The 11,000-nt window shown below is 54.9% G+C and overlaps 6 protein-coding genes across 6 annotated transcripts; 3 read left to right on the forward strand and 3 right to left on the reverse strand.

The window, feature by feature from the left end:
• Positions 1-581: 581 nt before the first annotated feature.
• On the forward strand, positions 582-1,740 carry SETTUDRAFT_164853 (uncharacterized protein). The gene is made up of 2 exons (XM_008031014.1): positions 582-807; positions 1,012-1,740. Exons 1-2 carry the CDS (start codon positions 592-594, stop codon positions 1,345-1,347), a joined length of 552 nt encoding a protein of 183 aa, XP_008029205.1. The 5' UTR covers positions 582-591; the 3' UTR covers positions 1,348-1,740.
• Positions 1,736-2,446, reverse strand: SETTUDRAFT_94736 (uncharacterized protein; the record flags this gene model as incomplete). Its single annotated transcript, XM_008031015.1, has 1 exon — positions 1,736-2,446. The coding sequence occupies one exon, from the start codon at positions 2,444-2,446 to the stop codon at positions 1,736-1,738; it is 711 nt and encodes a 236-aa protein (XP_008029206.1).
• Positions 2,447-2,726: 280 nt separating this feature from the next.
• Positions 2,727-3,956, forward strand: SETTUDRAFT_140120 (uncharacterized protein; the record flags this gene model as incomplete). The annotated part of the gene is made up of 2 exons (XM_008031016.1): positions 2,727-2,778; positions 2,976-3,956. The coding sequence occupies 2 exons, from the start codon at positions 2,727-2,729 to the stop codon at positions 3,875-3,877; spliced, it is 954 nt and encodes a 317-aa protein (XP_008029207.1). The 3' UTR covers positions 3,878-3,956.
• A 32-nt stretch (positions 3,957-3,988) lies between these two features.
• On the reverse strand, positions 3,989-8,461 carry SETTUDRAFT_120337 (uncharacterized protein). The gene is made up of 7 exons (XM_008031017.1): positions 8,234-8,461; positions 8,072-8,181; positions 7,661-8,013; positions 7,193-7,472; positions 6,767-7,137; positions 5,988-6,673; positions 3,989-5,934 (listed from the first exon to the last, which is right to left on the reverse strand). The coding sequence occupies exons 1-7, from the start codon at positions 8,296-8,298 to the stop codon at positions 4,461-4,463; spliced, it is 3,339 nt and encodes a 1,112-aa protein (XP_008029208.1). The 5' UTR covers positions 8,299-8,461; the 3' UTR covers positions 3,989-4,460.
• A 503-nt stretch (positions 8,462-8,964) lies between these two features.
• On the forward strand, positions 8,965-10,114 carry SETTUDRAFT_180633 (uncharacterized protein). Its single transcript, XM_008031018.1, has 2 exons — positions 8,965-8,978; positions 9,034-10,114. The coding sequence occupies exon 2, from the start codon at positions 9,165-9,167 to the stop codon at positions 10,074-10,076; it is 912 nt and encodes a 303-aa protein (XP_008029209.1). The 5' UTR covers positions 8,965-8,978; positions 9,034-9,164; the 3' UTR covers positions 10,077-10,114.
• On the reverse strand, positions 10,115-10,407 carry SETTUDRAFT_22210 (uncharacterized protein; the record flags this gene model as incomplete). The annotated part of the gene is made up of 2 exons (XM_008030556.1): positions 10,115-10,286; positions 10,334-10,407. 2 exons carry the CDS (start codon positions 10,405-10,407, stop codon positions 10,115-10,117), a joined length of 246 nt encoding a protein of 81 aa, XP_008028747.1.
• Positions 10,408-11,000: the final 593 nt, after the last annotated feature.

The following is an 11,000-nucleotide window of genomic DNA, read 5'->3' on the forward strand; positions in this document are numbered from 1 at the left end:
CAAGCAGTACTTCGATTAGATCCGAATCGCGCAAAGTGAGCGTGGGTGCTTCTGAAGTTGCCGCAGTTTGGGATCCAATTATGGACGAATTCGAATTATGCTCTAGAAACCGCTCCACGTGCTCGGCAAGATGAGGCGCAAGCGGTAAAATTCGTCCAAAAGCTGCGACCTTGGCCTCGGTCTCTGCGCCAGACTGTATCCAGCGCGCGCACAGCTCTGCGAACAATCCACCATGTTGAACGAAAATCTCGTCGGTCGAGCCAGGCTTGAGCGCTTCCGTGGCGAGCGCGTTGATATTGACCGTTTTACCGGCACTGCGTTTATTGATTCCTTCCATTTCTGTAAGGACTGTGTCGTGTTTGGCTTTCGGGGCGCCTTCCCATAGTTTCGACGCTTGATTATGCCACAAAGGTGGGTGTTGTGGCGTGTGAGGTTTGCGTGCCTCGAAGTTCTCTAACTTTTTTGCGGATCCTCTGCCAGCGCCAAGGCAGTAACCCGATTCGGCGTAATCCGCTCCGCAAAATCTCATGATGGCAGAGCACGACTACAACGTACACCCATCATCGACCCTTTGCGTCCCTCGGCAGCACAATGGCAGCACCAGCATCCCGCGCTCTCAGGCGCTGTATCTGCACCGCTAAGCAGACCGCATACGTACGGCCGACGATTGGCGCCACACAGCAGAGGATACAGCGGAGATGGCAATCGGATTCGGCCGCTCCCACAAACCCCAAGATTGCCACCATTGTCGACCAGATTAGCCAATTGACTCTGCTGGAGACTGCGGATCTGGTGTCAACCCTGAAGGTATGGAGAAACTCGGAAATTGAGGCGGGGGAAAGCAATTGCAGGTCCGGGGCGAAACGAATTCCTTGTTAAGGCATGCATGGATATTTGAAGAAGTGGGATGATGCTGCTAGAACGAGAAGGGTCTGCTGTACTCAGCTTGGAAGCTAGCTGCTTAATTTATTGCCAGTTCACTAAGAACTTCATGCTGATGACCACCCACAGACCCGGCTGAATATCCCCGACATGCCCATGGGCGGCTTTGTTACTGGCCCAGGAGGCGCTGGCCCCGCCGCCGCCGCTGCCCCTGTCGAGGAGGAGGAAGCCGCGCCCGCAGCCCAAGAAAAGACGCTCTTCAACGTCAAGCTCGAGAAGTTCGACCCGGCCGCGAAGCCCAAGGTGATCAAGGAGGTCAAGGCCATGCTCGGCCTGAGTTTGGTGGACAGCAAGAAGTTTGTCGAAAGTGCGCCAAAGGTGATGAAGGAGGGTGTGCCCAAGGAGGAGGCAGAGAAGATTGTTGAGACGCTCAAGGCGCTCGGTGCTACTGTTGTCTTGGAGTAGAGATACAAAAGCAAAAGGCGATGGTTTGGAACAAGAGACGGACACTGTATCATAGCATTGCGCGTGGGCGTGTACAGATATGTTTGGAATGATGATGGATGTATTCAGTATATCTCAAAACTCCAATAACAATGGGGTGTCGTAAGACAGCCCGTGGTATCTCTCCACCGTAACGCCTGACTGATGTTGTGATATCCATCCATATCCACCTGTGAACGCCTTCCAAACCCGTCTATTCACCATGCTAAACAGTCCACGCATGCCCGCTGTGCCTGCATTTTACAGGCTGCTCTCCAGCACCAGCGGTATTGAAAGCAGCATCTTCGGCTGCAATACTAGCGCCATTCTTCACCCTTTCCAACATCCTCTCCTCATCCCTGCTTGGATCCTAACCATACGCAATGACCTTTTTCCTCTCTTCTGCGTCCTCCCTCGCCGTAGTATAATCATCCTCATTAATATCGCTTGATTCCTCCCACAGCTTGTCCAACTCTTCATACCCCTCGCCCGGAACAGCCCAAATACTCTCTCTGAGCCGTTTGTGCCTCTCCCTGTCCTCCTCTATCCTCTGCTCGATCTGGCGCTTATCCATACGCTGTCCGCCATTCTTACCGGTCGGCGCCGGACTATTCTTACTATCTCCCGCGGCATCCGTTGCCATGAACGGGTGCGCTACTTCTCTTGACTTGAGCACAGCCTCCAGCTCCTGCACCGTTTCCCGCATGAGGATACGCAGATTCTCTAGCGTCTTAAGCACTTTACGCACAACGCGGATGTTTGCACCCTCCTCGCCCACCACACATTCTACCACTGCCAGAATATCGCGCTGGAGCATGCGCACGTAGCCCATTGCGCTGCTGTCTCCCGCGTTGTTCTCTTTGACGGCGTATTCGCATAGACACTCGATGAAGAACATGATGTTCGCGCGCGTATTCATATTGTTGCGTTCGAGCTGCTCGAGAATACAAGAATGCAGGTCCTCGTCCATTTCTCGGTTTTTTAACGCGTACAGAGCGGCCTTTTGCAGGGACGTATGCGATGCGCTGAGGTGCGCGAGGAGTGTCGTGAAGCGCTGACGTACTTCAAATGGATCGGCCATGGCGGGCAGTTATTCCGCGACGAGTATCCGGGTTAGAATGTTTCGTTACTTCTATTGCAGTATGCCGTGGCGGCGTATGGCGAACTAGCGACAGTTTGGTGTGAAGTGGAGAGAGCTGGGAGAGCTGGGGCGCGCATACCGTCGGCTTGGTGGTCATAGCTTGAGATGGATTTACTTAACGTGGGGAAGGCCGCCGATCTCGCGTTGAAGTCACCCAGCCAGCATCCTCCGCATTCACTCAAACACTGCCCCAGGGAAGTTACAGGAAATACCACTCAAGATGGCGAACACACAGGAATCCAAACCCTTGACATTGACCGTTCTCGGCTCAGGTATGTTATATTTTGCTGTCTATATCCTCCAATGCCCCGCATGACACATGAGCAGTCATGTTCAAGAAGTTATGAGTACCGTCGAACCACACTGTAGAACTCCATACTAGTTGTGGCTACTCAAACAAACGATATTCGGTCTCAAGGATCATCCATTCTCAATACCCACTATTCCAGGTCACTGACACACCACCTAGGAACAATGGGCATCGCCATAATGGGCGGCGTAATGTCGTCTCTGGCGTCCGCCCGCACAAAAGCAACCATCGACCCCTCTTCCGCACCCAAAGACGTTCCCAATCTCTCAAACTTCGTCGCCTGCGACCAGTGGGCCCCCGCCGAGGAGAACGTTCGCAAAGCCCTCGGCCACTACAACTTCTCGCTCCAGACTCTCACAAACGAGAACCTCAAGGGTGTCCAGCAAGCCGACATTGTGCTGCTAAGCTGCAAGCCCCACGGCTTCAAGACGATTCTAGGCGAGGAGGGTATGAGGGAGGCGCTCAAGGGCAAAGTGCTAGTCAGTATTTTAGCGGGCGTAACCAGAGAGCAAATCGAGGCTTTCTTGTACCCCGATGGGCCGGAGAAGACGGAGGGCGCATGCAGGGTTGTAAGAGTCATGCCCAACACTGCGTCGTTTGTCGGTGAATCCATGTCTGTGATTCAGACGTCAGATCCTCCGCTCAGCGAGAAGCAGCAGAAGCTGGTCGAGTTCATCTTCAGCTCCATTGGCCGTGTCACCACGCTTCCGCCTGCGAACATGGATGTTGCGACTGCTCTGTGTGGATCTGGTCCGGCGTTCTTTGCGCTGGTGCTTGAGGCGGCGGCGGATGGTGCGGTCGCCATGGGTTTGCCCAGGGCAGAGGCTCAGATGATGGCTGCGCAGACGATGAGAGGAACCACTGGCTTGGTACTCAACGGCGAGCATCCCGCCGTGCTGAAAGACAAGGTTTCAACCCCTGGCGGTTGCACCATCGGCGGCCTGATGTCGCTCGAGGAAGACGGCGTTCGTGGTTCCGTTGCAAAGGCCATCAGGGAGGCCACTGTCGTCGCGTCCAGGCTCGGAGGTGAGCAAAAAGAGTTTGTGAACCACAGACGGTAAAACGTGCATACATAGCCCCCCCCCCTCCCCTTCGCCATAGCACAACAACACGTAAAAAAAAGATGATACCACGATTTTTCAACGCACGCCGACATCTCTGACTAAATGTGTGGTTCTTATTGATACATATAGTGGTGTCCCCTAGGTCTCATTACAGCATACATACTCTCATCTCAAAGCCCCATTCCTAGCAATGAAGGGTATAATACAAAACAAAAAAACACAGGTCAGCAAGTGAGAGTGAGAGAAAGAAAAAAGAAAATCATCTCAGAAAAAGAACAAAGTTCCCGTTGTTCCCGCGCATGGCTCACAGGGTACACCCTGTGTGCAAAATGCCCACTCACACACTTACTCACTCATACACATACACACACGCCCATCCAGTCAGCCCCCTGAGAGAGAGAGAAAAAAAGACGGAAAGACACCATGTTCGCACTGCACGCGCGTGCGCAGGGGGGGGATTGCCTAAGTAGTTATTTTATCTTCTCTCTCTCTCTCTGTTTCTTTCACTCTCTGCCTTGATTTTAAATAAGTAAGTGCGTTAAGAAATGTTCTTCGAGCAGAGAACCTTTGTTTGCTCTTCCTACCGTCTCTCTTTCTCACGCTCCATCATTTCTCGTTCCACGTCGCCCTCTGTTCTGACGCCGCCACGCCTTGCTTTTGCGTTTTTCCTCAGGCCTGCCGTGAACAGGTTCGCAATGTTGTCGTCGCCCGTGGTGCCGCTCTTGCGGCGCTTGTCACGATGTGATGCAGGTCCGGTCGGGGGCTTGACGTCGGCCTTTGGGCCTTTGGGGACGGCGGGCTCGTCGTCGAGGTCGTCGCGGGAGCGCTTGGTGGAGAGGGCGGGGCGTGAGGATGAGGATGAGGAAGAGATGCGTGCGTGCAGGGACTTGGCAGATGGCTTCTCGACGCGTTCACGGCTGTCGCGCTCGCGGGCGTTGCGCTCCCTCTCAGCAGCGTAGTGGTCCTGTGTGTCCTTTTCCTTGGCTGCAGGGCCAGTCGGCGGCGTGGAAAGAGAGCTGACGCTGCTCTTTCTACGGTGGTCTCGAGCCTCGCTGGTGCGGTCCTTGTTTCGGTCAGCAGCTGGGCCTTTCGGGGGTTGGAATGCCCGAGGGCCGGTAGGAGGCTGTGCAGGCGGTGCCATGGCATTCTTCGAACGACCCTTGATGCTGAAGCCATTTGCTGATGGGCCCGTAGGTGCATTCAAAGGGGGCGAAACAGCACGCTTCTTCATCATCTGGCCAACAACGTCTTCTTCTTTCTCTTGAGCAGGCGGCTTTTCTTTTCGGTCACGGTCGTCGTAGTCGCGACGCTCACGGTCTCGGTCTTTGCGGCTCCGGCGAGAGGAGCGGTACTTGTCATCATCGTATTCGCGCTCTTCTTCTTCAGCTTCGCGGTCGCGGCGACGCCTGCGCTCCTTGTCTTTGTCTCGTGAACGGTCCTTCTCGCGATCGTAGTCATGGTCTCGCTCTCGCTCTTTGCGGTCCTTGCGGTCTCGCTCACGCTCCTTATCACGTGATCGGTCGCGCGATCGATCACGATGCCGATCCTTGTCGCGGCTTCTATGCCTGCGTCGAGAGCTACCATCGGAGTCCTTCTCGCCATTGACGTAGGCGTCCTCGTCATCGTACTTGTCATCAGGACGGGGCGATCGGGAGCGGTGGCGGCGTCTATGATCTCTGCTTCTGTCACGGTGCGAGCGCGACGAGCGATGCTTGTCCTTGTCACGGCGACTGCTGCGGTACCTTGAGTCTGCTGAAGCGGTCCGTGTCCGGTCACCGCGGCTGCTCTTCTCGTCGCGGTGCCGGTCATCATACTCCTGCTCACGGTCGTCGTAACGGGATGAGCGGTGGTGTTTGCGCTCTTTGCGGCTGTCGTAATCCTCATCTAATGGCGTGACTGATCGACCACGGTCATCACGTTTAGAGTGACGGTCTGCGGAACGCGATCGCTCACGATGCTCTTCCCTGTCTTCCTCTTTCGCTCGCGACCTGGATCGAGAGCGAGTGGGCGACCGCTCCTTCACGCGCATACTATCATCTCGTTGGGGAGATTTTCTATACAATGGTCAGCCAAGCGGATGCTGATGTCTATGCAAACATGGACTTACGATCGAACCCTTCGCTGCGGGCTGCTGGGAGCAGCTTCTTGGGCGGATGCAACGCTCTTAGGCGGAGGAGGTGGTGGAGCATACCGGGCGCTGGTGACACGGCTTGAGAATCCAGTGTTGGGCCGGCCTTCTCGCATCGCGCGTGGTCCGGTGGGCGCACCCTTGACTCCGACACCCATGGGCTCCGGAGGTTGGCCAGTCAGAACCGTCGCAGCGCCATACGCGCCATTGTTGAATCCGCCACGAGGACCGTAGTTTCCATTGTATCCCATGTTCATGTTCATGTTCATGCTCGGGTTGAAGGGCGCATTCATGTGCTGAGCCGGGAACTGATTCATCATCCCCGGCACATATGGCATGCCGGCGTGCATGCCATTACCCATCATTGACTGTTCATAATCCTGCATATCTGCACTGCCCGTATCGACAGTCTGAATCGGCTTCAGCCCGCCATCCTGTGCTGCTTCTTTAGGACCGTCCCCTGTGTCATTAGTGTCATTGCCAGCAGCCTGACTTGCATCAAGACCAGCGCTGGCTTCGTTCTTTTGCGCTTCATTCGAGGCCGCACTGGCGTCGCCGCTCTCCTTACCTTCTTCAGTGGACTCTGCGGATGCCTTGTCTTGCTCGCCTTCGGCCTTGGCCTCAGGAGCAGAGGCGGCGTTTCCGTCAGGCGACTGGCCGTCACGCTGCGTGAAAGAAGTGGCGTCAGTTCGGCTTCTCCAAGTGTTGCCAACCCGATTATATGGGTGTGAGCGAGAGAGTTGTTGGATAGGACGTACGTTTTGACTGCCCGGACGGGTATTCGCGCCCTGAAAACTAGAACCAAAGCCACCCTGGCTGCCATTCCTGTTGTTTCGCTGGGGATGTGCTCCCCCTTGATTGGCATGGAAACGATTCTGGTTCTGGTTTGGGAAATTATTCTTGGGGAACTGGTTCATCATCTCGGGATATGCTCCAGATTGATTATAGCCACCCATCTGATTGGGCCCGCTGAAGTTTCCATAGCCCCCTCCCATGCCATTCCAACCATTGCCAAAACCGCCCCCATACTGCATCATGTTCATGGCAGACATGTCGTTCATGCCCATGCCCATGTTTCCCCCAAAGTTGCCGTACATGCCGTTCGCCATGCCGTTCATGTTATTAAAGTCTAGATGGACGTTAGCGTTGGCTCGCTGGCTAGCATGTTTGGTGTTGTAACATACCCATAGGAGCCATGCCGTTCCAGCTGCCGTTGGCCATCATGTTGGGCATGCCACTCCAGCCCATGCCGTTGTTAAAGCCACCTTGAGCGGGAAAGCCAAAGCCCATTTGGCCCTGCATGCTGTTCATCATGGGGTTGGGGCCTGTCATGCCATTGGCCCCATTCATGCTGTTCTGTTCCTCAGTGGAGCTCTCTGCTGCTGCAGGGTCGGTGCTTTTCGAGACATTCTGAGAGGCGGTGCTCCCGCGTCGCTCTGCTCCAGTCTCTTGAGAGGTGCCGTCCTGGTCTAGGTTAGTGACAGCAACAAGTAGAGTAGAGACACTTCATGGTCATTGGCACGCATGGCAACGAGTTTTGCATTCTTCGAGACGTGGCGTCTCTTCGGCTTCTTCTCTTCTTTTCCTCTTTCTTTATCGTACGAATCCAACATGCTTACGCGAGAACAGAATGAAAGACACTGGGTACCTACCTCGTTCGGTTGGGCCGAGGCAGAGCCGGCGCGCTGTCCACTTTCTTCCGCGTTCTCCGCAGAACCAGCGACTTCTTCAGCAACGCCGTTCTCCGCCTTGGACGGTTCCTCAACGCTGTCTACAGGCTTCTCTGCGCCCTCGCCCACCGGCTGCACTTCTGGCGCGGCTGGTGTCACCTCGACAGGCGGGGTAGCTGGCTTTGTCGCAGCCTTGTTCTCTTCCTTCTTCTTCTGTTTTTGCAGCCATACGCGCATCGTGTTGCGGAGCGACTTGTTCACGATGCACGAATGTGCCTCGAGCGGCGAGTGGTCACACGACGGGCATGTGGTGGGGAACTGGAGGTTTGCTTGACCTGGGCCAATGTCAGCGGGCGCGAGTCGTGCGAAGCGAAGGCCGCAGTGGGTGCATACATGATGAGCAGACTGATTTGGCGCAGCAGATTAGCTTGTACGAGTCGAAGGCCAGCTGGTTGCAGAGAGCGCAGAAGAAGTTCTTGGGAAAGGCGGTCGTGGGAAGCGATCTGGACAAGTCAGCAATGGCCAGACATGCATGCATCGCAGCCCGCTGCTTACAGAGCAAGCTCTTTGAGTTCGTCGGCAAGCGGCGCTGCCTTGGGGTCTGCTGCGGGGTTGGCCATGGTGAGGTTCTGCAAGCTCGCGACTTGGGGCTAAGGCTGCCGCGCGAACAACTGAGACTGACGTCGCCACCGGGCTTTATTCCATTAAAATAGCGTACGAAAGGAGGGGCAGAAGAAGCGGCAGGCAAGACGGTCCTTCGAGGCGCAGGCGCAGGCAAGCAGGCGAGGGTGATTGCAGTCGCTGGCGTCGTGTTTGCGTAGTGACAGCTGAGTGAGTCGCGCAAGTTTTCTGAGAGTCGCGACCGACCGGTTGGTCTGTGCGCGCAGGCACTAACGGCGGTCACGTGCTGCGATTCCGCCGCCCCAAGGCGCCCGTGTTGCGGCATTCGCTCTTCACCATGTCTCGAGTGCAAAATCGGATTCCGCGCCCAAGGCTTTGCCGTGGCGTGACGTGTGCCCTGGTCAGCGCAGAAGCATTGAGTTTGGGGTGGCTGAGGCGCTAAGCCCTTGTGGCTTAGCTGGACCCTTTGACGCCGTCATCGCCGTTGTCCCTCGACATGGCGCGGACAGAGAGCGAGGCCGGCTGACTTCACCCTTACCCGTCGTCGCGAACATGATACTGAGCCATGTGTCCTATCTGGACTGCCTCGCTTTTCTCGTCTTCCTCGCGCCGCAATTGCTCATCCAGATTGGCCTCATACCCCTTTTGACATGGCTCCTCCCCCAACTACCATCACTTGGTCCGTATCAACGCCTATGGATCCCCAGATGTGCTGATTCTGATAGCCCTCAAAGTGCTTGTCATCCCGTACCAGTTCATCCGCGAACGGTTCTTGATCCCCTATGAACACCGCAGCCCCTGGGTGAGAAAGGCCACACCCTTCCAGGACCTCGTGATCCGCTGCGTCCGCTATGCATTCGCCAACATGCCCGCCTTCCTAGGCCGGGTGTTTTTCTCCAAGCAGGTTTCACTTCCATTCCTGAGGTTCCGCATGTTGCGGCACGGATTCGTCACCAGCCCCATCCGGTGGGTCGACATCAAGCGGCCAAACTGCAAAGGCGTGTGGATTGTGCACAATCAACAAGAACAGCCTGATGTGATCGTCTACTATTGTCACGGGGGCGGTTTCTCCATGGGAAGTAGTTACTTTTACATGGAATTCCTGCTAGCCTGGGTGGCGCTACTCAAAGCCGCTGGGTACCGCAATCCGGCACTCTTTGCCCTAGAATACACGCTTGTGCCAGATGCGACTTATCCCACTCAGCTCTCCGAGACAGTGGCTGGCTATGAGTATGTACTATCCTGGGCCCAGTCCTCCACTCGCATTGTTGTTGGTGGAGACTCTGCCGGCGCGACATTGATGTTGAGCTTCCTGCTTCATCTGTCTGAGCACCCCGAACTGCGTCACCAAAAGCCTGGACTCGCAATCATGATCAGCCCGTGGGTCACGATATTGTCGCGCAACAACAGAAACACTGCGTCGGATTATCTCAACAGCTCCTCGTTGGCGCTATACGGCCGTCAATACATTGGAAGCAAAGTATCTCCAGACGACCCAATGGTTTCGCCTGGCAACTGCAAAGATATTGACAAATGGGCTGAGGCGTCACCAGACAAGGGCTGGTACTTTTTATACGGCAGCGAGGAGGTGCTCGGGCCAGAAACCAGAAATTTAATTGCATTACTAGAGAAAACAGGCAAACAAGTGGATAGTTGGGAAGAAAAAGGCGGAATACACGCCTGGCCCGTTGCCAGTCTGTACCTGGGGGAGGATAGAGAGACGAGGCTGGCCGGGTTGAAGAGTATTGTTGGAGCCATCCAAGAAAGAATCCGTTAGACGTTCGATACCACATCAGCATTAATCCATACCAATCTTCACCTCTCGAAACCAAGTGCGTCAAGTTCGAAACCAAGTTCCTTTGCCGCCTGTTGCAGTCTCTCCTTCCTCCTTTTTTCCTCTGCAGCCCAATGTTGCTCGTTCAAGGCGTCGTTGGCGTTATGCTCCCTTAGTGCTGCTTCGGAGAGCTGGACGGTGTGACTTGGCTCTCTATATTTTGTTAACAATATAATAGCAATATGAACAGCAACACTTACGTAGCAGGTGAGGACGCCACAGTACTACCGTTGGAGGTGCCCGTAGTCTGTATGCTTGTGTTTTGGCTACTCATGATTGACCAATAATACTTGTTACAAGGCTGTATAAGTGTCGAGGTTCCGAAACAACAAGAGGATAGTAAAATTTGGTGTAAATGTCTGCGGTGTGTAAAATCTGATGTATGTTCTCAGTGAATTTGGTGAACTCGAGCGGCCTCTTCATATGTTATGTATTGTGTCGCCTACTCTCACTTAACGTATGTGGCAAGCGAGCGCCGCAGGCAAGCGAGCGCCGCACCCCACCAAACCTGCGCACCTCTATAAGCCTGTAGTTCCACCACAATATAGTTGTTTTACTACATATTAACATAATAGATTAAGCAGTACCTAGAGTATCTTTCTTGCACGTACGCGAGTTATGGCCAGTCTCTCTGCACCTACTACAGCGCGCCAAAGCCTGGCGGCTAACACCTGATCGCTCTCCTCTCTGACGCTCTTCATGAGCAATCTGCTGATCAGCCTCGCGCTGAGCGAGTAGATCCTCTCCAGCTCCCTTTGAAGTACTCCTCGCTTCTGTATCCGCTTTTTTCTACGCTGCCTACGCTTTATTGCTGCCTCATTAGCCCTCTCAAGGCTGGCGAGCTGATCGCGCATTAGCTTAGCCGAG

Source organism: Exserohilum turcica, assembly GCF_000359705.1.
Source record: "Exserohilum turcica Et28A unplaced genomic scaffold SETTUscaffold_5, whole genome shotgun sequence".
In the NCBI taxonomy this organism is placed as follows: domain Eukaryota; kingdom Fungi; phylum Ascomycota; class Dothideomycetes; order Pleosporales; family Pleosporaceae; genus Exserohilum; species Exserohilum turcicum.

Excerpts from the sequence above, each read along its gene's own strand:
- SETTUDRAFT_164853 (XM_008031014.1), top strand. The coding sequence starts at position 592 with ATGGCAGCACCAGCATCCCGCGCTCTCAGGCGCTGTATCTGCACCGCT. Across the intron at positions 808-1,011 it reads ATCTGGTGTCAACCCTGAAG|ACCCGGCTGAATATCCCCGA; the intron begins GTATGGAGAAAC and ends GACCACCCACAG.
- SETTUDRAFT_180633 (XM_008031018.1), top strand. The coding sequence starts at position 9,165 with ATGCCCGCCTTCCTAGGCCGGGTGTTTTTCTCCAAGCAGGTTTCACTT.
- SETTUDRAFT_120337 (XM_008031017.1), bottom strand. The coding sequence starts at position 8,298 with ATGGCCAACCCCGCAGCAGACCCCAAGGCAGCGCCGCTTGCCGACGAA. Across the intron at positions 8,182-8,233 it reads GAACTCAAAGAGCTTGCTCT|ATCGCTTCCCACGACCGCCT; the intron begins GTAAGCAGCGGG and ends TGACTTGTCCAG. Across the intron at positions 5,935-5,987 it reads CCGCAGCGAAGGGTTCGATC|AAAATCTCCCCAACGAGATG; the intron begins GTAAGTCCATGT and ends ACCATTGTATAG.